Below are 25,668 nucleotides of genomic sequence, written 5' to 3' on the forward strand. Positions count from 1 at the left end.
ATACCCTATGAATGAGCATAAAATACTTATTACCAAAATAAGTTCGATTGCCCTTACTCGTTTCTAATGTACTTTCTTTCTTACTTGGTATTCAAGCAATCATTTATTTCCAGGTATGCACAATTCAGCGGTAATGATTGAACACCTGGCCTATACAGAAAGATACACGGCCTTGAAAAGTTGGACGAATATCTTCGGAGGACTAATTAACAAACTTTTATACCATAACATAAACAGATGAATTTACATTTTATGGAATTTTGAATGTGCGTTGATCATTTATACCGTAAAAAGGTAAGCTTAAAAAGATTCCAATACAACGTTTTTAGTAAATTTAGAAACATACCAGAAATCTAAAAATTAATAGGTATATTATATGATATTGATCTTAATTCAAAATGAGCTTAAATAACTTTTTTGGTTTCTAAGATAGTTCTGAAGAGATAAGACAATTGTCAATAAATTGATCTGCATCCCCAATGATATTACACAAAACTGCCCCCTCTGTAGATTACAATTAGTGCCTGAAACGTTTTGGCACTCTTCTTAAGGAACCAACCAATTAAAATTCAATAAAAAGTCCTTAGAGTTGTTGAGCCAACGAATAATAAATAACTGAATATCCCCTCCATCATTGGCTTAACGGGATCTCTAAATTTACTTCCTTCCCCCCCCCCCCGCACCATATTAATTATATTACCTAAAAGTTCAATGAAAGGTAGTAAGTGAATGAGCTTTACTACTTAGTGTACAGGTTTATAAAAGGTATAAAAGCCTTGAATCTTAGAAAGGCATCTTACACTAAAAACTAAATAATGGAAAGTGACATTTCATTGGATAATTCTTTATGACAGTAACTAGCCGATGTGCCCCTAGCATTTAGGCGCTCTATATTCGATGGGGTATTAGGGAGGAAAATAGCCTGAAACCATACTCAGACTTTTTAAAATAAAAATAAAATTGCCTAAAACCATCTAATGTGCAAGAAGCTTTGTGTACTGTAAAGGATGGCCTTATTGGTTCAGCAGGTAGCGAGATCTTTCGCTAAAGACCATACTTTATTTAACAGGATGATTAGTTCTACTAAATTTTCTCAATTCTATCCCTTTCTAATTTGTAAATTTTTATTGGAAGTTTATAGTAAGACGACATCAAATGTTGTATCAAAATAATAGAAAGAAACTGCATTTAAAAAAAAATCTTTATTAAGTAAATATCTTTTAGTATACTACTATAGAGTTACAAAACTGTTTCTGTGCATGGTAGATCCCTTAATGAAATCGTATGATTAAATAAGTTTTACGCATTTCTGTACGTTTTTCTGAGCAGTATTCCAGTCCAGTAACTATTTTGGCAGATTTTCTATAAATGGTTTTCATAAAATGACACTTTATTTTAAATGTAAAATATTTGTGAAAACTATTTTCAAAAGCCAAGATTATCTAAAATTAGGAATGGTCCGTCAGTCACTGATAGCTCTTATCATTGATTTATAGATATTATATTTATCTAACGTGCAGAAACAATTAATAAATCGTTGCAATTATTTAATAGTTACAAATGTTTTACGTTATGAAGTGGTCTTTTTACAATGATACTTTAAATGTTGGTTCCTGTAACGATAAAGCATCACGAATTAAACGAAGCGGCTCTATAATAAAGTTAAGAGGCGTTAATACGTTAAAGTTATTTAAAGTTATAGTTAATCAAATTATAGATTTGAAATTATATTCTTTGATATTACTATGTCACTATATGTTTAGTCAATATTCGTTTGGCGCGCTTCGCGCGCCATTTTACCCCCCCCCCCCCCCCCCAAAAAAAAAGCCTGGATCTGAATTATTGGATGGAACGTTTTAACACTCAACTTAATAAACTAACCATACAAAATTCAATGCAAGTCCCTAAAGTTATTAAACTAACAAGTAAGAAAACTTTATAAAAGAATTTGGGGACTAGTGTAATAAACAGCTGAATGGTACTTTGTACAACCAAGGAATGTGTATATACTGTTCATGTGTATGTATAAATGGGGGGGGGGGGGGGTCAAGAAACGTTTAATTGAAAAAGATTAATGAGAAGTATAAACAGGAATTCTAAACAATTGCATAATAATTCATTGATTTTTATCATTTTTCATGTTCCGTTATGGACACAGAAGTTATAGAGAACATTTTAATGATGTAAAATATTTTCAGATTATCCGATTAAAATCCGCTGGAAAAACGGTTCTAAGCTATGCTGAAAATCATGTATCGTATCGCATTATTGACAATGTTCCACGAATAATAAGATAGATAAGGTAATATTAATACCAGTTTTTAGCCCGTGCCATGGCCCCTCGGGGCAAACAAAACTTGGGTTATTTCTATAATTTTTAATCTAACTATACACGGAAAGCTGTCTATAATACGATGCGATTAATGACTATTCAGCAATAAAGGTACTAAGAAAGAGAGGTAATGTCTGATTGAGCCAATAAATTAATCGCATCGGAGCATACATGAAATCTCATTGGTTGAATTAAACTGAAGTTTTCTAGTTTTTTCATTAGAGTTAATTAGAGCTGTTCTTTCAACTTTTACTCGGATCAAGTCCATCACATGAAGTACTGCCTTCATATTGTTGTTTCACATCTATGTTTTATCTGTGCATTAATAATTAATATGCTTTATCTATTGCAATCGTTGTAAAATAATAAAAATCCCTTTATGAATTTAAGTTAATAAAATCATATTTTTTTCTTGAGTTTCTATTAAAACAAAAAAATAATATCTCGGACTTCAAATGTACATGATTTATATTCTTTAATTCGTAATTCATATCTATTATAAACATTTAAAATACATAAATTCATAGTTTGTTTCATGTTTACCTCGAAATAAATTATATAAAAATAAAATAACAACAAATAGCAATACAACAGTACGTTCGTTACGTTTTTAACAGGACCTAGCGTTGTACTGTGTATACACTGTACACATATGGGAAAGGGAAATGGCATATTTTTTTTCATTTTGTTCATTTAAAGAGTCAGCTGTAAATAGTCGCATTTCTTAAGATAAAGCTTTTCTCACGTAAATTATATCGTGTTAAAATTTATTTTCTAGTATAGTGTAAAGCATATTACAAATCCTTTAATAAGTTAGCTATGAATTGTTGAATTCCTTAATATAAAGTTAGCTTTCTAGAAATTATATACTCGAAAAATTTTAAAGCTTTTTGTCAGCTGAAGGAGTTCCTTTGTCAGATTTACGAAAAAGGGGTTCACAATATAATTCTTCTCTCCTATTTCTATTTATTCAGCTAATATTTCTTTTCAAACTGGTTTTTAGCTGTAAGAAAAAGGTAAACATATATTAGGAAAGGACTTATATTTTGAGTTAGGTTAGGTTGAGGAAGAGTTATAAGAGTCTCGAAGGGTCCTAGAGATAGAGAACACCTTGCAGTAGGAAGAAAGGGAGGGGGATTACTTAGATATCTCGTAAAGCAAATTGTATGGTACACCCAAAAACGTCCAAAATGCAAGATCAATCGTGTTTCTGATTAAACCCTCCCCCCCACAGCCCCCACAAAATTTTATAATAAGGAGACAGGATTATTTTTAGTCCACTCATCGGTCAGAGGGATTAACAGAACTTAAACTCTAATTAATTGGATTAAACAATAAACATCTAGGATATATATTTTATTTTGCCTAGGGCGGATAAAATTTTAAGATGTATGTATTAAATACCAAATATCTATGCTAATTGCTTATTAACTAGACAATCAGTAATAGTTATTTCTCGTATCGTATTATAAACGGCTTTCCGCGGATATAGAATGTACACTTATAAGATTAAAACTAGTTTTTTAGCCCCGAGTGCCGAAGGCACAGGCTAAAAAAACTAGTTTTAATCTTATGATTGTACATTTCTATATTCGTAGAAAACTGGATATAATACGATGCTAGACATAGTTTTTTCGTATTGATGAGAACCGGTTCCTATCCACCGGATTCGAATGAATACGAGAAAGTTATTTACATAGTTCTTAAGGAATAATACAATGACGACAAAATGATATAGGTCCTCGATCATAAACAATATTATCTCTGTTGATTAATATTATTGGTTGAAAAGTTTAGTACCTATTAGATTGCATGCAAGCAAACAAAATTAATAAAAGTGCCAGCAGTTTTTAAGCCAACAAATAAAATGGTTATAAAATTAAGGTAACAGTGTTATTTATAGTCCAATGGATACAAACATTAATGGCTTTTTATTAGGAATTAATAACTATTTTTCGTATTTATTCGAATCCGGTGGATAGGAACCGGTTCTCATCCATACGAAAAAACTATGTCTAGCATCGTATTATATCCAGCTTTCTACGAATATAAAAATGTACAATCATAAGATGAAAACCAGTTTTTTTAGCTGGTGCCTTCGGCTCCCCGGGGCTAAAAAACTTGTGTTAATCTTATAATTGTACATTCTATATCCGCGGAAATTTGTTTATAATACGATGCGAGAAATAACTATTACATAATATTCTCTACAGAAATCTATAACCGAACAAAATCATAAAACATAATAAACTAAGGATATTTAGAAGAATTTTAAATACTTTTATGGGGCTTTCCCTTTAAGTGCCTAGGGAGCACAGAAACTTCACTCCACTTACTTTTAAGGATAAATTTAAAATAAGAGGGTTATTTTTTATCCTATATGTCCAACCCCTACGGATCTAACCTAGGCTAACATAAAATAAGGTGAAACAAAATAAGAAAATACCCCTCCCTAGTTTTTAAATATTTTCCAAAATAAGAGGGTGAAAGGGGTTCTTTGCTCTTAAGGCACCTTAAAGGGAAACATTCCTGCTTACTAATTAACTTACCCTTTAAGTTCCGGATACAAGGCATTGTTTTTTGCATCGCCTGCAGGCGTAAATCCAGGATTATCCATGCTGTAGTTGTACGTCAAGCCCTGAAAATAAAATACATTTTTAACACAATTTTTTGTAATTATCTAGTTATTAATCTAAGTTTGGTTTTGATTAGGAAACAGAGGGGAGTTTAAAGCTGGAGAGGCAGTTCATCCCAATTTAAATTTTAAGAGGGTGTTGACACCCACCCCAAATATAATCCATTTCCGCACATAAATGGTTTTGATAGGACATTCATTGTGAGAAAAAATATATTAAAGGGAGCGAAGTATTTCATGATCATAAATCAATTAGCACTTTCCAAATGAAAGCATTGGCATTAAAAAACGTACAGAGTGCATTTTTCTTCAATTTCTAAAAAAGACAATGAAAATTAGATCCTAACAATAGATTAAAGATAAACGAACTAACGAACGGACAGTCTTCCTACTTTAAAAAAAGATTACTCATTACTTTTTGTAAGATCAGTTATTTTAATATCTATTTATTCGTCTTCTTGTTTTACTTATTAACGTTTTAAGGCTTAAAAACAGTAGTAGAATGATAATATTCGCTAAATATGTGTATTCCTTAGGTATTGAAAAGAACTATAGACAAAAAATTCTTTTAACAAATTTTATCGTTCTTCTATTGTTTTTAAGACTTAAAACTCACACCTTTACGGAATTATAGCACATCCTACCTCCCCCCTTTAATCTTTCCTTTATTACATTGTTCAAATGTTCTAAATCCTTCTAAAAACCCTTGATTATGTAATTTTTTCCGTGAAAGTTTCGTTATTGTTGCACTACTCATACAAATAGTTGTCTTTGTTACTTAATAATATTTAAAATAAAAATTTTAAACTAAAAAAAACTTACTCTAACACTAGATGTGCTGTCAAGCGGGGCGTCAAAAAGTTTATAAAACCTTTCTTTTAGCCCCATTTTCAAAAGTATAAAATCACTTGTAAATTATTACAATATGTCGTCAAAAAGTAACACTGCACTGGATATGCTAAAAGTGTTTGTTAAACATAAACAGCCGGATAAACAAACGGCCGTGTAGTAACGTGTTGATCCCTTGACTTATAATAACTAAATAATCTTGTAGACTAGTGTGTGTACTCGATAACCAATAACGCAATAATGTTATTTCAGGGGAAAATATTCCCTAGGCAAAAATGTTTTGAAATATTTAAAGTCCTTAACGTTAATTTGGAATATGAATTTAAAAAAAAAAATTCTTTTGGTAAAAAATATTTTACCAAAAATTTTTGAGAGGTAGATAAATAAATTTGTAAGATTTTATGATAAACAAACAATTATTTTAGTATATTCTGTAGAATAGTAGAATATGGAACTTAGAAATGATACTTTTTTTTTCATTTGTAGGCTTATAAAGTATAAGTATAAGTACTTTTAGAGTGTCCACGTTCATTTTTATAAACCATAGTGGCTTCACCCGTAGCACCTGGAAGCTTTGATTATAGAGGGGATTGTAAGGGGGTTCGTATTACGTACCCTAACCAAATTCTTTTAAAGTTTTGGAGAGTTCTTTTTCAAGTGCCTTATTTTTTCGCGAAATGGCCTAAAACCTGCCTTATACCAATGTAAAATATCCCTGGAAATTGTGGAACGATTGTCTCACCCGCAAGATCTTACGGATATAAAGACAAACATCCTACTACTTTAGTATAGGTATAGAAATTACCCCTAAATTTTGACCCTACCTCTAGAATGTTCTTTCATTGTGACAATAATCAATTGTGTAATCAGGGAGGGGGGGGGGGGGACAATGGGCAGTTTATTACACTAGTTCCTAAAGTTGTATAATAACGTTTTCTTATTCGTTAGCTTAATAACTTTAGGGACCTTGGTGAATTTTGATTGGTTGATTAATTAGGTTCAGTGACAAACGTTTCAACCCTTAATTTTAATAATTTTGTGTATCATCATTGGGGATGTATATCAATTAGTGGCCATTGTCTTATCCCTTTAGATCCCTAATAGTTTTCTCCTATCCTAATAAAACCCTCATATCAAGCAGGGGGGGGGGGGGGAAGGGACAATTGGATTTCCCCTAAAATTATCATCTCGATCTGTCATTTGTTAGCTATAAAAACTTGTAGGGGGGTAATATTGATTCTTGATTGTGTTTGCATCTCGTATCAATGCTCAAAATATTATAACAATGAAAATCTTAATCTACGTACGTGAACATTCTCTTTAATGCTATTTACCTTAAAATCCTAATTCTAAAGAATATAAGAAATGATATTTTATCTTGCAGGTTTGGTTAGGTTATATTGGGTACAGGGTAGCCCCGCAGGATTAGAGTCCTTATGGGTTATGTCTAGAGTAAAAATTTCCAAAATAAGGAGAGGGGCTTTATCCTCGCTAGGCACCTTGAGGGAAATCATCGGATAAACAAAATATCTAAATTATTAAATATGTATTTATTACATTAGAGTAAAAGACTAGAGGGGGAAGGGATTAAATAACTGGATATCCCCATCGCAGTGTCCTTTTGCCGACTTTCAATTGGGTAATTGAAATTCAACCAATGGTGTGGGGGATATTAACACAGCCTAGTTGCAGAAAACGATTTTGTAGCAGACGTGAAAGGTCATTGAAAAAGGGAGGGAGGTAGTTATCTGAATATACATCTATATTATAGATTTGTTTTTATAACTAGAAATAATCAGCTGATTTTATCCTTAAAAGAGAAATGGCTATATTAAAATGATAATCTTTAGCAACATTGTATGCTAACTTGGAAAATTACATTTATTGCAGTCATGACGTCATGACTAAGCGATAGATAGATAATTAACCCCTAAAATTTTTCCTTCAACTCAAAATTCTCTTCCCCTCCTCTCCCCTTCATTGTCAATTATTCTTCTTTGTCAATTATTTGGGGGATGGTGCAATAGTGGGGGAATAAGGGTAAATATAGGGTGTTGCAAGTAATCTACGTGCACAGAGATTTGCCTAGAGTAGTGATTTTGATGGGGCGCCGAAAGAGGAGGTATGCCAGTCAAATTTCAGTTTAAATGGAAGTGTTTACATCACCTTTGTTGCCCGCTAATTTTCTTTTTTTGGTTTTTTTTTCAAATTCTCTCATATAAAGTAAAAAGTATTTTTTTTTGGCTGTAGCTCAAGTTTTTGATAACTACTAATCCGAACGATTCCTTCATTGGCCCTGGGATGGGTTTAGGCCATATTTAAAAAATCTAACTCTTGTAATATTGAGGAAATAATTTACCCATCTTTACCTCTTCGAGACAAAAACAAGATAATCTAGGGGCGCAATCAAGGATAACAACATCTATAAAAACGAAGCTCTAAAATCAGAAGGAAGGACAAACTAACTTTTGCAGATTGTCAGAACTTAATAAGCAGAACACTAATGTACATACGGACATTTTGGTAACGATTATAGAGTTGCTATGCTGTCTAAACTCTACCTAGCTACTACAGGAATCATCATGCCAAGTTTGAAATCGATAAGACAATTATAACATGCTTAAATTAACGATAATAGCTATCCGCAACTGACGGACAGACCGAACTTAATTATAGAAAAGCTTCGCTTTTAACAAATATTTTACGTTTCCCGCATGACCCGGGCCGTAAAACCATTTTAAGTTCATCGAACCATTGAATTGAACAAACATGCGTCCACATGTATTGCCTAGTTTTAGACTGGTCAAAATTTTAAAATTAATAATTAGTTTATCATGTATTTATGTAGAAAAGTGAACGACAATAGTATAATTTTGATGCTACTCTTTAACAGAGAGAGAGAGAGAGAGATAGAGAGAGAGAGAGAGAGAGAGAGAGATAGAGAGAGAGAGAGAGATAGAGAGAGAGAGAGAGAGAGAGAGAGAGAGAGAGAGAGAGAGAGAGAGAGAGAGAGAGAGAGAGGCGACAATGGGTTGTTTATTACTCTAGTCCCCAAAATTTTTAAATAACATTTTCTTATTCGTTAACTTTGCTAAACAACTTTGGGGACTTAAAATTTGATTAGTTGGATTTGTTTGTTTAAACGTTTCAACCACTAATTTTAATCTACTTAAGAGGTAATTTTGTGTAGTAACATTGGGAATGTACATAAATTTATAAGCCATTGTCTTATCCCTTTAGATTCCTGACTCTTTAATGCATAATGTCCGTCTGTATGTCCATTTAAAAAGTGATTTTCTCGAACCCTATTTAAAATAGTCGTCTAAACTTTTCTGTGATAATTCCTCAGACCAATGAGCTTCGCAGATGTCCGTCCACAGGTTATGACATCATACGGTAGAATAACCAATAAGAGGCCAGCATAAATATTACCATTGGTCAATTACACTTACAGTGTATACTGGCCTCTCATTAGCTATTCTATCGTATGACGTCATTATCTGTGGGGGGACTTTAATCATCTTCATAAGCTTCCAGTCAACCATTTATTTGTCCATCTGTCTGTCTTTTTAATATTTTTAAAAAATTTCGTTTTTGAGCCAGGCTTCTAAATGCCCATATCTATCTATGTACACTGTACAGTAGTACACTGTTCGTTCAGTTCGTATTTCATTTTTACTTTCAAAATGGTTGTCCAATCAATTCCGCTCGATTTTTATACTTACTTCTTCAGACTAAGTGTTCCGCATATTATGAATTATGATTAGGCTAATAATTTAATTCTTTTCCTATTATATAAAAAAGTAAAGTTTTTTTTTGTCTAAAGCCTATTATTTCGGTAACTACTAAATAAAATGAGTTCGCCTGAGTTCAGGAAAGCTTCTTATAGTTTTAGGCTATTTTCTTTCAAGTTCAGTTTTTAGGCTATTTCCCTTACTCTTTCAGAGCTCTTAGATGCTAGGGACGAAACCGCTAGTGATTACAATCGCACATTGTTAAAGATTTATAATGTTCAAGGAACACCATAAATAATAAAATATAATTATCAGGTAGGAAGGAGACATTGGACTCTATATTATAATGGTCTCCAAAGTTTCACAACATGCTGTTTCCTTTGTTGGATTCTACATAAACTTTGGGTACTTTTATCGAATCTTAATTGGTAAGTTTAAACGTTACCAACTTTTCAATCATTCTTTAGTCTTATCCAGAGAGAGAGAGAGAGTCATTAAAATTTTATCACAAAGTTTTCTTGTTCGTTGGCTTAACAACTTTAAGACTTTGGTGAATTTTGATTGGTTGGTTAATTAAGTTAAGTGTTCAAAAGTTACAACTACTAATTGTAATCTATAAATGTGAAATTTTGTGTATTATCACTGGGGATGAACATCAATTTATGGGGCATTGTCTTATCCCTTTAGATCCCTGATTCTTATCCCCTAAGATCCCTCTGATAATTCTACATATAGTTTCCACGTTTTTTCCGCGTTTTCATCTAAGTGGGTCAAATCATTATTAATTGTTGCGTTTTCAATATTTCTGCTAATCTTAACAAATCTTATCTCAAAGCTTAGCTATTCTATATACAGCTAGGGTCAATAAGACCGTTTGACTGTCCGTCACCCAACGATCGTTTATTATGTAGTATCTACACAGATTTCTTATTTGCTCTTACATACACACAATCTTACTTAGCAAATTTACTAGTGGTTGCGCCCCTGGCATCCAGGCACACTGCTTTAAAAAAAACTATCCAAAGATTTAAATCTTTCAGTGAACTAGTCTACATGCTATTGCATGTTTTAAAGGCGTTGCTTGTCATTGTGTAAACTTCAAATTTATCTAATATATCATTTATATTTTTTTTTATAGTTTTACTGCATTTGCCGTTCTTGCTTTATTGTGAGCGTTTAATTCTATTCTGATCATATACATACTTGTTTTCTTTTTGGCATAAACTGTTAGTTTTGACCTCGAGCCTTAAAAATTTTGCTGGTCGTTTATAATTCAGTTTATCAGTAATCTGTTGTAATGTAGGGAAATTTATTCTTAAGGTTGGTTTGACCTTTAGGTAATAGAACTAAAGCAACTAAAGCTGCTAAATTTATTGACCCCTAGCATTAAATAAGCATTTACGTGAATCTTATGACAGGGGAATATTGTCGTTTGCTGCTAACATTGACATCATTTATTGGTTAGTTCCTTCATCCAGTATTAGAGGAAGTTATGGCGTGAAGGGGATGGATTAATGGGGTTTCGTTATTTAAGCCAGCAACATCTTTCACTTTACATGAGTACATGATAATCTAATGTAAGATCCAAGTAATAATAAATTAATTCTTCTAGCAAATTATGTTTACTGAAAATTATCAACACAAACACCATTCAGCTAAAACTCTAAAATTAGATTTACTTTCTATTCCTATTTCCCTGATAATCTGAATATCATAATTGATATTGCCAGGAAAACTTTAGATTTTAGATAAAACAAGGATGACAACATCCATAAAAGCAAAGCTCTGAAACGGTAGGACAAACGGACATTAACACTTGTATACCGTCAGAACTGAATAATCAGAATATAAATAAATAAGAGTCAATTTGCAAAATTGTGAGTAAATTTGTTGAAAAAACTTCTTGATACAGGATAATGTTTATGGACTTACTTCCATTTTTAGGATTTGATTATAGAGTTGCTTTGCTTAAAATATTGCTACGCTTGATTATAGAGTTGCTACGCTTTCTAAATCGCACCTAACTACTACAGTAATCACCATTCAAAGTTTGAAATCGATAAGACAATTCTAACATGCATAAATTAACGAAAAAAGCTATCTGTCTCGGACGTACGGACGGGCCGACCCTAATTATAGAAAAGCTTCGCTTTTAACAAGGAAACGTAGTTTTAAAAAATCGAAGAAATACTTATTGTCAAAGTACACTTCGAGAAAAAAGAAATGAAAAAGACAGGAACATAGACACCTAGTACTCTCTCGATTAAGACCAACAAAATTACCACTTTAAATTAGTGTGGAACTTTTGGATACGGCTAATTTGTACCAACAATTTAAGTCTCCAATGTTTTTAAACGAACGAATATAAAACTTTGGGGCCCAACCTACTCAAAGATAACCATTACAAAAAAGCCTAACAATATTAATCTAAAATTTTGATAAAAGATTGTTTGTAATAATACTTTTTAATAAACCTAAAAAAATAATTCTAGTTAGCAATTAAGTGCACGGTGTACATTCATTTTGGCAGTGTCGCTACTCTTAATATATCTATAAGGAAAATGCCCGCACGATGTCAAAAGATAAAGAAAAATGACTTTGAAATAAATCAGTCATTAAAAAACTAAATCATCGACACCTGCCAATATTATAATTTACATATTTTTTATTTTGAATTAATTAATAAACAATAATAATTTTGTCCTACAGAAGCACTACAACTTAAAGCTAAACTATATTGTAATATATATAACTAGCGGCTACACCCCCTAGAGGCCTCTAGTGGCACTTTAAAAGTCTCTAAGTTACCTATCTATGTTGCTTTCAAGCCTGTACGATACCTAACAATGTTGCGTCGGAATCTCTCATCGTAAAAAATACGATTTTTTTGTGATTTCTCTCGGGAGGGTGGTGGTATCCTCCCCAAAAATAGATGTAAACCCACCTGGGACCTATATGAAGCTACCCTGTAAAGGAGAACCCGTTCGGTACATCGGTTAGCTAGATGCTTCGGTACAAACACACAGACAAACATCCTGTTACTTTAGTATAAGGATTTACAGAAATGTTACTAGCGGTTGTCAGATATCCACTAGTCATAGAAAAGCTATGCTACAAAAAATATACAAAAAGCTACAAAAATTCAAATAGTCATGATTTTCTTTTTTCATCTTGTTATTGCTGCAATACTTGTGGATAAAATTGTCCTTGATTTTTCAAATTATTGTTATTTTTAAAAGAAATTATAATTTTTCTTTGAAGAACATGTCCTAACTTTTGTGATTTTATTTAGCCCATCCGGCACGAGCTCCCTAAGTTAAAGTTTTCATTCACCGAGGTTAAAAAAAATAGATGTTTTCAATAAGTACAGAATTCAAAAAGTAAGGTGTCAAATTAAAGATCTTAATATTTTTGTTAATAAGAGGTCTACAAAAAAAAACCGATTGCATATCTAAATTTTAAGGATCATTTTACATCCACTACTATCTAAAAACTCAGACTAGCAATTTTTTAAAACTTAAATTACTTCAATAATTAACCGACAGAATCATAAAAGTAAGGTGGCAAATTAAAGATCTTAATATTTTTGTTAATAAGAGGTCTACAAAAAAACCGATTGCATATCTAAATTCTATGGATCATTTTACATCCACTACTATCTAAAAATACAGACTAGCAATTTTTTTTTTAAATCAAAAAAGTTAGGACATGTTCTTTGTAATCTAGGTGGCCACGCTTGAGTAATAATGATGTTAAGTCACCGTGTACTGTACAAGATCCTTTTAAACAAACTAATTATCCTAGAAGTAAGTTTTTTTTTGTATGTGGCGGAGGATCTTGCTAACCGCTGAACCGATATGGTCCTCCTTTGTATGGAAGCTTCTCATAGGTCCTGGGATGGTTTTAGGCTATTACATTTTTATAAAAAATCTGTTCATGGTTTTAGGGTATTTCATGCTCTTCCATATTACTTCGAAAATAGAGCCCCTAGACGTTAGGGGCGAAGCCGTTAGTATATATATATTTTGATTACCCCTTTGGTCCCAAAGTTTGAAAAACAATTATCTCATTTGCTGCCTTCAAAATTTTGAGGACTTAAATCTTGATTGGGTCTAAATCTAAGTGTCAAAACTTTTCCACCAATAATCATAAAGGATTAGTTTTGTTTATCTATATTTATCGTCCACTGTCTTATTCCTTAAAATCCCTGATGTAACTATCTATAATACAAAGTAGAATGATGTCTGTCCCTAAAGATCTTGGTAACCACTGAAGCGATCAGATTCTACTCTTCAGGGAATATACCTACTGGTCCAGTGGTGGTTTTAGGCTATTTTCGGGGGGGGGGGGGTGAGACACCCCCAATTCCCCCAAGAAAAACTAAAAAATCCCCCTCAATTTTTTTAGAGACCTCGGCTTGACAAAATATTTTTTATTTTATTTTTAAAATACATCTTGGGTCATAGCCCCTAGAGGCTAGGGCAAAACTGCAAGTGAATTATATGTTGAAGTAAAATCTTAAAACACTAAGGTTACAAGGCCTCATTTAAGGTGTTTTTAAAAGCAGACAGTTCGGCTTCATAAAAGTAATTATTCCAAATTTTTTAGTTATAATATAACAAGGATGACAACATCCATAAGTAGCGAAGCACAAAAAATCGTAGATGGGAATACGTACAGGTAGATTTAAAAGGGTTTTTACTAAAATCAAGAATAGATTTATTGGATAAAATAAATATGAAACCTTGTTTTATTTTGTATGATGACGATGGTCAAAGTAAATTATATTAAAGATGCTCATAACAATGGGAAAAATTATTTTAATACTGATATCTCATAAAAGTTTGAAAATTGGATCAAAATAAACAAAGATCTTGGGAAATATGTAAAACATATAAAAATAGCCAAAAACCTGTTATAAGGCAGTCTGGCCGCCATGGTTGTTTTCTTAAAACGACAAAAAATTTAATTTTTAAATCCTTAAAAACTTTTAAAAATTGGAAAATCGGACCATATACACTGAAGATATGGAAAAAAGTGTTAAATATATTTATAAATAGCCTAAAACCTGCCAAAAAGGCAGTCTGGCCGTCATGGTTATTTCCTTTAAAGGCGGGAAATTTAATTTTGATATCTACAACTGAAAAAATTTAGAAAATCGGACTACAAACACTGAAGATATGGAGAAAAATGTTAAAAATATAAAAAAACAGCCTAAAACCTGCTGAAAAGGCAGTCTGGCAGTCTGGCCGTCATAGTTGTCTTCTTTAAAAGACGGAAAATATAATTTTGATATTTATAACTGAAAAAATTTTGAAAATCGGACCATACACTGAAGATATGGAGAAAAATGTGAAAAATATAAAAATAGCCTAAAACCTGCTAAAAAGGCAGTCTGGCCTTCATGATTGTTTCTTTAAACGACAGGAAATTTAATTTTGATATCTGTAACTGAAAAAATTTTGAAAATCGGACCATAAACACTGAAGATAAGGAGAAAAATGTGAAAAATATAAAAATAGCCTAAAACCTGCTAAAAATCGGTCCGACCGCAAATGATGTTTTATAGTCAATTGTGCTCCTTAATAATGGGAATGTTGTCAAAAAATTTCAGCATTCTATCTTTTAAAGGAGCTGAGTAAATCCCATTTCCCCCATAGCGTTACGGACTGACGGACTGACTGACGGACTGACGGACGGACAAAGTGAATTATAGAGTAGCTTCGCTACTAATAAACTTTTTAACACAACGAAAGGAAATAATAGTTCTTCATTTTTCATGGTCCAGATTCAAGAAAAATAGACACAAAAAAATCAAAAATATATACAAATCTAACATTCTCAGTTTTTACAGAGAAATTAACTTGTTATGCTAAAGCAGCGGCGTGCTTAATATTTCAACTGGGTTAAAACCGGTTCTCAGCAACACTGAAAAATCATATATCGTATCGTATTATAGACAATTTTCTTTGCAGAATATAAAATGAAAAATCTTAACATCTATATCAGTTTTGTTAGACGTGGCCTTTGGCAAGACCAGAATTAACCAGTTTTACTATCCGCGGAAATCTGTCTATAATACCATGCGATAAATAACTATTTTAACACTTAGTTTTTATGAAGTGTTGACACCCCTCTACACCCCTACCGCTAGCCTGTGTGACAAAGTCATAATATCATTACTAGAAAAGCCTTACATTTATCTCAGAATCATCAATTCAACAGGGATTAATTTATCGTCTAATTCTAACTACAAAAACCCAGGGAGGAAGGGAACAAAAGGCAATAACTGATAGTCCCCTTAAAAGTTCATTAACTGGATATGCAATTCGTTAGCTCAAAAACTTTGGTGATTACTACGGGTCAATCATGATTGGTTTGTACATACTAACAGCGTGCAAACCCTTTCTACAGTAATTGGGGTACACTGATTTATCCTCCATTGTCTTATCCCCTAAGATCCCTGGATTATACTACAAATACTACAAGAGCAGATTAATATATGATACAATTGTAAATCTATCGATCAGCAGGGATCTAAAGGGATAAGACAATGGTGTAAATCCCCAATGATGATGCACAAAATTACCACCTCTGTAGATTACAGTTAGTGGTTGAAACATTTGGTCACTTAACCAACCAATCAAAATTCAATAAAAGTTTCCAAAGTTGTAAGGCCAACAAATAAGAAAATGTTATTATAAAACTTTGGGGACTAGTGTAATAAACAGCCCAATGTCCCCTCCATCCCTGATCGATGAGTCCTCTGTTTTATAATCTTACTATTGTTAATTATTATGAATCATAACAATGCAATGGATGTAAAATATATGTAGATATTATGACAGGGAATATTTTGTCGTCAATTTAGGTTGCTAGCATGGACATTATTTATTGGTCAGTTCATTCATCCAGTAGGAAGGGTGTGAATAGGGGGATCGTTGTTTTAGCAAGCTACAAATTCACTTTCTAAGAGTACATGATAATCTGGTATAAGATCCAAGTAATGATAAATCCATTATCATAATCATACAGGATAAACAAGGGTGACAACATCCATAAGTAGCGAAGCACAATAAATTGGATTGAAATACAGACAAAGCTATTTAATTAAGGAGCAGATATTTAGTGCTTATGAATCAAGAATAAATCTATTGAAAAAAAATCGCAAAACTAATCCCATGACTTTTGTATTTTTATAGCATGACTGATAGACTGACTGTCAAAGTAAATAATATACTAGATGCTCATAGGTTTAAAAAATCATCACAAAACATCTCAGCCGTCTATCTTAAATAGAAGCCAAAAAATAGCATTACGGACTTACGTGCGGTAAGACAGAACCTAAGTATAGAGAAGCTACTATCATTAAATCTTTACATATTCAGCAAGATAATTATCAATTAATCTCTTTCTTATTAATTATTGTATAAACGATAATATAAGTGGGGGAATTTATAAAAGGGACATGATCGAGGTTTCGTGATAAAACTTTGAATTTTAATATTTATAACTTTTCCGCTAAAATAAACCTATAACATATTCCAGTCAAAAATTGACAACCAATAGTACGTTAGTATTTTTACTAGGAACCACGTATTTGGTTTATATCAGCGGTATATTGATCAGAAGTTTTTGTCATAGTATAGTAATCCTATATAAATAGTAAATTGTTTTTTTGTAGCTTAAATGTCTCAAACATGAATGGTCTGATTGAATAATACTATTCAGAAGGGCTTAGTTTGGTTTTAGGCTATTTGTTTTCACGTTCTCAATCCGCCTTCTTCTCCCCTACAGGCTACAGGCGAAGCAGCAATAAAGTAGAAAGGTTATTTGGTTATTTTCTCTTAAATAACCACTGAACCAATTGAGTTGACACCTTAGGAAAGTTTAATTTAGGTCCTGTGGTGGAAAAAATAAACTTATTAATAAAAAAAAACACCATAAGAATCTATGAATAATATGCTAATTTTTGGAACTCCTCCTTCTCTAGTGATTAGTATTTAATGTAAATCCCCTTTTAAAATAATCTAATAGGCACGGCTGATTTGACATTTATGTGATTTCTATGACACGCCTTTATTGAGACTTTTATAGAAGCAATCAAGCTAAAATTTGCAATTTGTACTGTAGTGTAGGTTTTTTTCCTTGTACGGCAAAGTTCCAATTCCGATTATTTTCTTTTCAATAAAAATTGGTTCTTAATCGTGTAAGGCATCTACAAAAATTAAATCATGAAATTAATATCTTTTTTGATGATCCTAGAAATACATTTTAAATCATTATTTTTAAAAAAGTTTGGGTATAGTCCTTTTTGTAGCAACGCCTCTTAAGTGGCGTTTCATCATTTTTTCGCAGTAGCTTTTCTCCAATTTCTAACACCTGCGGGGCCAATTGCCTAACCCTGCGGGGCAATCACCTAACCCAACTTAACCTAACCTAACCTAAAATAGCCAATCAAACGCTAATGTGAAAATACGACGAGACGCCCCTTAAGAGGCGTTGTCACAAAAGGGACTAGGTATACCCTAAAGTTTTACTAAATTGATTTTCTGGAGACTTAATTAATAACTAGTAGCTGCGTCCCTTGCATTTTTAGGCTTTGTATTGCAGAAAAGGTAAGAGAAAGTTTGGAAAAATAGCCTAAAACCATCCCATTGCCAAATCAAACTTTTAAAAATAGAATAGCCTTAAACCAGCCAAGGACCTATTTAAGATTACCCTAAAATGTAAAACTCAAACGAATATAGGAGCTTTATAGGCTATGATGACAATAAACATAATCATCCTTGTTAACTTTTGCAAAAAGTACTTATGTAAATGTGTCTCATTTAGTAACTTTTTTTGCAAACATAAAAGAAAGAAAACAAGGATGACAACATCCATAAAAAGCGAAGCTCCGAAACGGTATGACAAACGAACATTAACACTTGTAGAGTGACAGAACTGATTATTCAGAATATAAATGTTTAAGAGTCGAAAACATATTGTAAGTAAATTTCTTGAAAAACTGATTAAATACAGGATAATTATTTAAGGAAATACTTACATGTCTAGTACTTGATTATAGTGATGCTTCGCTTATAATATTGTACATTGTCGTCCTATGAATCAGTATTCCAAAAATCAGATCAATCGGACTATTATATCACATAAAAACCTGCTGTTAAAAAAAGTTAAAAAACAATATGTTCAAAATGGACGTACGGACATTCTGGTAAAGATTATAGAAATGCTACGCTTTCTGAATCGTGCTTAACTACAACATGAATCACCATGCAAAGTTTGAAATCGATTGGCCAGTTCTAACATGCCTGAATTAACGAAAAAAGCTATCCGTTCCAGACGGACGGACGGTCGTACGGACCACCCTAATTATACAAAAAGCTTCGCTTTTAAAATTGTTCATTAAAAAGTTTTTTATGGTTAAAGAAAACGTGGAATTATAAAACTATCCTAGAATTATGTATGTTGGTAAAAGTACAAAAATGATTTTAATTTGTTTTTAAAATGTTATATAAACATATAATCTATAATACAAAGTAGCTTGATGTCTGTCCGTCTCTCCCATAAGATCTCGGTAACCCCTGAACCGATCGAATTCTACTCTACTGGTCCTGTGGTGGTTTTAGACTATTTTCTTGGGGGGGGGGGGGGGGGGTGAGACACCCCAACTTCCACAAGAAAATATAAATATACCTCTTGGGGCAACGCCCCTAGAGGCTAGGGGTAAAGCCGCTATTCCTATTATATAAAGAAGTAAGGTTTTTGTTTGACTGTCCGTTAATATGCACTTATAAAGCTAACTACTAAACCGATTGTGTTTTCCAATTAGGGAAGATAAAACTAGGTCTTGGAATAAATTTAGGTGTTTTTATGATTCCCTTCTCTCTCCTTTTGAAATCAGTTTCCCTTAGATGTTTGTTGCGCAGCCCAAAGTCTTCTATATTCTAAAAATCTAGCTAAAATTTAATTTATCCTAGTAGTAAGGTTTATATGTGTCTAAAGCAAAAGATTTCGGAAATTAAGAGTCATAATTGGTTGTAATTTAAAGGGAAGCTTTATAATATCTAGAGTCGGTTTTTGCCTTTTTCAGACCTCCCCTATCGTCCCCTAGAGGCAAGAGGCGAAGCATCTATTACTGTTTATAAAATAAAAGCACTAGGATCTTTTTTTGAATGCTGTAGTTATGAAAGTTGTGTTTCCAAAATGAAATAACAAAGTTTGATTTCTGTTTCACAAAAGGGCCATACAAAACCCCCTCCCTATTGCATTTAATTAATGTTTTAATGTCCTATCGATTTTAAACTTTACAGGAAAAGTTAGAAAACGTAGCAAAATTTTGAATCATGATTACAAAAATGGTTCAGTTATTTTCATAAATTATTCAATTTTCACATTTCATTATTTTACTATGATGATCCATAAGACGATCAGACACAATTTTGCGACACATAGCATGACCATTTTGTTAGGTTTAAACAACCATTTTTTTAGTTTGCCTTGTTAAAATAAGGATTTGGAAAATTGGGTATCTACTGATAAAATAAGGAATTCTACCATAAGTTTCATAATGGATTTTGGTTCAACTTTAAAACACTGTTTACCAGCTGTTTATAAAAGAATACATTTCGGCATCAGCCGCAGCCGTCTGGCAGTAGGTAAGAATCTTTTATATAAGAAAATTAAGACATACTGGCCTACCATTGGTCAATTAAAATGCATACTGACCTATTATTAGTCATTTGTAATGAATGGCGTCATGATTTTTTCTCAATTCAATTTTATCATAAATAAAACAAATGATTAATAAAACATATTTTTGCAATATAATTACAAAGTCTAAATCTTCTTTAGTAAGCTCAGATTTGACAAAGCCCAAGTTGTGTAAAAATTGTGTCAAAAATGATCCATGTGACGTAATAAAAATGAGGGATTATCCATCTCTTTTCTAGGGGTTTTCTTTCCCACTTCTCCTCTCAGCTCCCTCATTTTATTACGTCACATGGATCATTTTTGCCTCAGATTTTATCATTTTAAACAGCTTCTTGAAAACAGTAAAAGTGTCTGACTATGACGTCAGAAAAAATTAACAATTAACCAATGAGAAGCCAGTATTCAATGGTAAAATATATAGCGGCCTCTCATTAGTTAATTTTTTCTGACGTCATAGTCAGACACTTTTACTGTTTTCCAGCTTCTTTTGCTTACATAAAATCTTATAAAAAACATAAATTTATTTTCAGAGATGATGTCAACATGAACAATAAATATTTAAATTATGTCCCTGTTTTGAAGGCCTTAAACGACCACAGGTCGGAACAATTAAACAATGAAATTTTGTGATATTTTTTGTGGACAATATAAACCAACTTTTTATGCTTCACTAATAAATCGGATTTGAAAGATATTTTAAGTTATTATCTATTTATTTTTGACGATATAAAGCTTTTCAAACCTACGGAATACGCTCAAAAAAGTGTATATGCTATATAAGTTTTGTATCAGCCCGAGATTTGGTAACCAAGGATCTTAAGGGATAAGACAATGTACGATAAATTGATTTACATTGCCAATGATGACAAACAAAATTTCTAATTCTATAGATGGTTAAAAAGTTTGGAACCAATCAATCAAAATCCACTTAAAGTTTGAGGGTAGTAATAAAACTTTGGGTACCAGTATAATTCACAATCCACTGTCCCCTCCCTCCTCCCTGTTTCTTAACAGACAACAGAGAAAGATTTATAACTTTCTATCAAAGCTCGGCAACCGCACTCAAGCTGTCCGCTTTATAACATTACTAGCGGCTGTACCCCTAGCTTCCAGACACTCTTTATTCGAAACGGTTCAAGAAAATTTGAAAAAGAGCCTAAAATCACCCTGGACCTTTGTGATGGTTCTCTTGGTTGGAAAGCGAGATTTTAAGCTACAAACAAAAAAAGCTTACTACTTTATATATTAAACTAGCGGCTACGCCCCTAGAGGCCTCTAGGGGGCACTTGAGGAGGAGAGAGTCAAATTTAATAACCCAATTTCTTATTTTAAATTTTAAAAGAAAAAGTAAAAAAATCTTTTTTTTTGGGGGGGGGGGTTGCCTCCCCCATCATTTTTAATTTTAGTTAAAAAAAATTAAAATTTTTTTTTTTTTGGGGGGGGATTTTTCATTTTTTTGGGGGGTTGGGGTGTCCCACCCCCCAAAAAATAGTTATAAACCTTCCCGGGACCTATGAGAAGCTACCCTATTAAGGAGAACCCGATCGGTTCAGCGGTTAGCGAGATCCTTCGGTACAGACACACAGACATACAGATACACAGATACACAGACATCCTGTTACTTTAGTATAAGGATAGGAATTGGAGGCATTAATGCAATACAAATCCTAATTATTAATACAAAATACATTTAGAGAGACATAATGTGAATTTTTGCAGCATATTGGCGGCTGAATAACGACTGCCGAGCCCTTGATTTCGTTTTTTTTTCACTTTGGATAAGAAGATAAATTATGTGGAAACCTGTTCAATTTTATACAGTTCACAATGAACAACAACCAAGTATTCTTAAGGGATAAGACAATGGACGATAAATTTGATATATATCTCCAATAGTTAAAGGCAAATTTTCCCCTTCTGTAGATTAAATGAATGTGCACCATTACAATTTTCAGTCCAATGTCCCCTCCCTCCCTGATCACAATCAGAATGAAAATAAAAATTGTATTTGAAAGTCAAAGAGGTAATATCCTTCGAATCTTCAGTGGTGCAACCTTTTTAACCCATACCTGAACTTCACAAAAATACATTTTTATGCTTCCATAATGATTTAAATTCCACTGTATACTTTTATTCAACTTGATTGGTTGGTTAAACTAACACTTTCCTAACTTTTCAAACAATAATTAATCTACAAAAAGCTATTTTTCCCGTGATTCTATACCTTTTTTAAGCATAGATTAAAGGCATAAGGCATGACGGGTTTACTTTATTATATGTTAACACATAATAATTTAGGAAGGGAGGGGACATTGGGCTGTTTATTATACTAGTCTCCAAAGTTTTTTTTTATTTCTTGTCTTAACAACTTTGGGAACTATTATTGTTTCCAATCGTTTCCAATCGTTTCAACCACTAATTGTATTCTATAGAAGGGATAGTTTGTGTAGCATCATTGGGAATGTACATAATTTTATTGACCATTGTCTTATCCCTTTAGATTTCTGATAATAATTAGCTAAGAGATTAAAATAACACTCAAGAAATTAAAATAAAAAATAAGTGTATACAAAGACCATCTATTGATATGATATAATCTTGTAGATAAACTTGAATTTCAACAATCTTATCGGATAAGCACAACAATACACTTTACTTTTTTTATTCAAGTGATTAAGATAAAAATCATGCAATTTCTTATTTTAAATGGTTTGTCTAATAAATGTATAAGTATAGATGTATAACACAGACAACTTCCTAAATTCAGTGTTAGGGAAATTTTTCGTCTGCTATTAAATTGCTTTCTGATATTTTGTAGCAACTTGGCTGTGTTAATATTTACAATGTTATTGGCTGATATTCTAAGACCCCAAAGTAAGTCGGCACAGAGTCCACGGGTTGGGGACATACAGTTATTGAACCCCTTACCTCTCTAGTGTTTTACTCTAATGTTTGTCTAAAATCTTCATCTAATTAATTTGGCTTATCATATGACATTGGCGAGTAGGATGACTAAAATCTTCAACGTTCAAGACATAGACTTCTTACTTTATGTTCTACTAGTGGCCACGCCCCTAGAGTCCTCCAGGGCAACTTTTGGGAAAGTCGACACTCCCCCCCACATTTTAATTTTTGGTTTCAAAAAAGTAATTTTTTAGGGGGTCATTATTTTCTATAAAATAAGAGAAGCTACATTGTAAAGGAGAACCATGTCGGTTCATCGGTTAGCGAGATCCTTAGGTACAAACAAACAGCCAGATACACATCCTATTACTTTTATTCCATAAATGGATTCCAACGCATTCTACTTTTTAAGTACAACTGAAATTTGTTGGTGAGGATTCTGTATGAGAATATGAATATCTGATACACTTTTTGTTTATTGGATGATTGAAGTGCTCATGTGACTCTGTGATTGTTTGTTTCTTTGTTACTTTGCATATGAATATTGTTATCCCTGTATTGAAATATATCAGGATTTTTAACATTTATCTTTCAAGAAGATGTACACTCTCATACCGGATCTTAGCTTTGTTGTATATGCAATTTATAGACATTAGACAATACTTTTTGTATTTAAAGCAAGGATGACAACATTCATACGTAGCGAAGCTCAAAATTTTTGAATGGAGATCCGGAAAATATGAACTATAAAGCAGTATCATGAAAATAAACATTAAACTTCATAAAATCTATGATAGTCTTTTCAAGCATTACATACAGACCGACAGAGAAAGTGACTGTTTTCGCCCATTCAGTGGCATTTTTAGGGGTATATTATGAAATATTTGTTGTCAGGAATTTGAAAAGCTTTCGATTGCTGTATTTACCATCTCAATTATTGAGGAAAACGTTGCAATTTAGGAATCGAACTGGCACAGACAAAGAGGAAGACATATCTGTTAATAGACTGGCAGACGGTCAGACATACATCCTACTATTTAATTTTTGCTGCCATTGATATTTATAATGTTCTGTCGATCAAACTTAAACCCTATTGTAAATAGATAATTATTATGAATTATGAACCCTTTAATTATGGTAAAACTTCCCCGTCTATAATATTTCCCACCCAATTTTTGATCCACCTTCCCTATTTTTTTAAAATCTCCCTGTAGCAATTTTAATCCCTTATTAACACCCCTCCCCCTCCAACCAAATTACCAACATGCTAATTAGTTTACTACCTGCAACATGATTAAATGTTAGTTTTAAAATTTCCGCTAGGTGTTCTAATAATAAATTAAAAAATTATATTATTGAACAAATTAAAGTTAAAATAATCATATGAATAAATTTTTACAATATATATTTTTTATGTGTATAAGTTTAAAAGGTTATTTTTATCGGAAAAAATAACTTTAGATAGAAACTTTATTTTATTTTAGTATTTTGAAATATATTTTACAATTAACAGTAAACATTAGTGTGACCAAGAAGTATGTATTTTACTATATACTTTGAAGGAATTAATATTCCACTTATATAATGCTAATTGCCTTTAAATACGAACCAAATCCGCATTCAAACACTTTTCAAATTTATTTTACATACATCATTCTGCGGGTAGTAAATTGAAAATTTATATGATTAATTCCAGTTTTGGAATCCCTGAGGGTCCGATGGCCCGGGCTACAAACCTAGTATTTATATTCTGAATTATTATGTAATATTCGTAGAAAATTGTATGGAATATGAAACGATACATGATTATTAAATATGTCTTAGTTTGGAAGCCATACTGAAAAAAAAAATAATATTGTTTGGGGGGGGGGGGGTGTAAATACATCCTCCAAAATGGTCGGATAATTATTTTAAGGGGGGGGGATGTAATTTTCTTTTTTTTTTTTTTTTTGGGGGGGGGGGGTTAATCACCACTTTACCACCTCCCCCCACCCCTTGGACGTCTTTGCCCCCATCCCCTGATACAAATCTATTTATTTTATCTAATTATCAAAATAAAATATCAAAAGTATGAATAATGTTCATAATACCAAGCATATACTTTTCAGACAGACAAACAGTCCGACAAATACACTTTCATAGTTCTTTTTCTACTTGATACATAGTTAGAGATTTTTTCAGAATTTCTCAGGCGATAGATAGCCATCTTGTTTTGAGAGTTAGATTACATTAGAAGTGTAGCTGCTCTATAAATAAGATGTATAAATAATTCCGTACGTCCAACTGTCAATTTAGACCAAAAATTTATGCAACTTTTCATGGCTTCGAAACCGATTTATACCCACTGGATTAAAAGCGGTTTTCAGACATACAGAAAAATCATATATAGCATTGTATCACAGACAATTTTCCATGAATATTAAAATAAAAATTATTAAAATAATACCAGTCGAGGGGCCGACTTTTTTTATTCATTTAAAAATCCTGGGAAAGCTATC

The 25,668-nt window shown here is 32.3% G+C and overlaps 1 protein-coding gene across 20 annotated transcripts in view; it reads right to left on the reverse strand.

Moving 5' to 3' along the window:
- LOC145321634 (sodium/hydrogen exchanger 9B1-like) overlaps positions 1–25,668 on the reverse strand; it is a 70,845-nt gene that overhangs the window by 35,658 nt on the left and 9,519 nt on the right. For 19 of the 20 annotated variants that reach the window (XM_080163116.1, XM_080163115.1, XM_080163114.1 and 16 more), the window contains exons 1-2: positions 5,790–6,299; positions 4,882–4,970 (exon numbers count right to left, since the gene is read on the reverse strand). In XM_080163116.1, coding sequence (XP_080019242.1) covers positions 4,882–4,970; positions 5,790–5,855 — 155 coding nt within the window. In that variant the 5' untranslated portion in view covers positions 5,856–6,299. Of the gene's footprint in view, positions 1–4,881; positions 4,971–5,789; positions 6,300–25,668 lie in introns of those variants that run through there. The other variant, XM_080163120.1, reaches the window with a different exon arrangement.

The sequence above is a fragment of the Acartia tonsa genome, chromosome 6, assembly GCF_053477335.1.
Source record: "Acartia tonsa isolate MP-2025a chromosome 6, ASM5347733v1, whole genome shotgun sequence".
In the NCBI taxonomy this organism is placed as follows: domain Eukaryota; kingdom Metazoa; phylum Arthropoda; class Copepoda; order Calanoida; family Acartiidae; genus Acartia; species Acartia tonsa.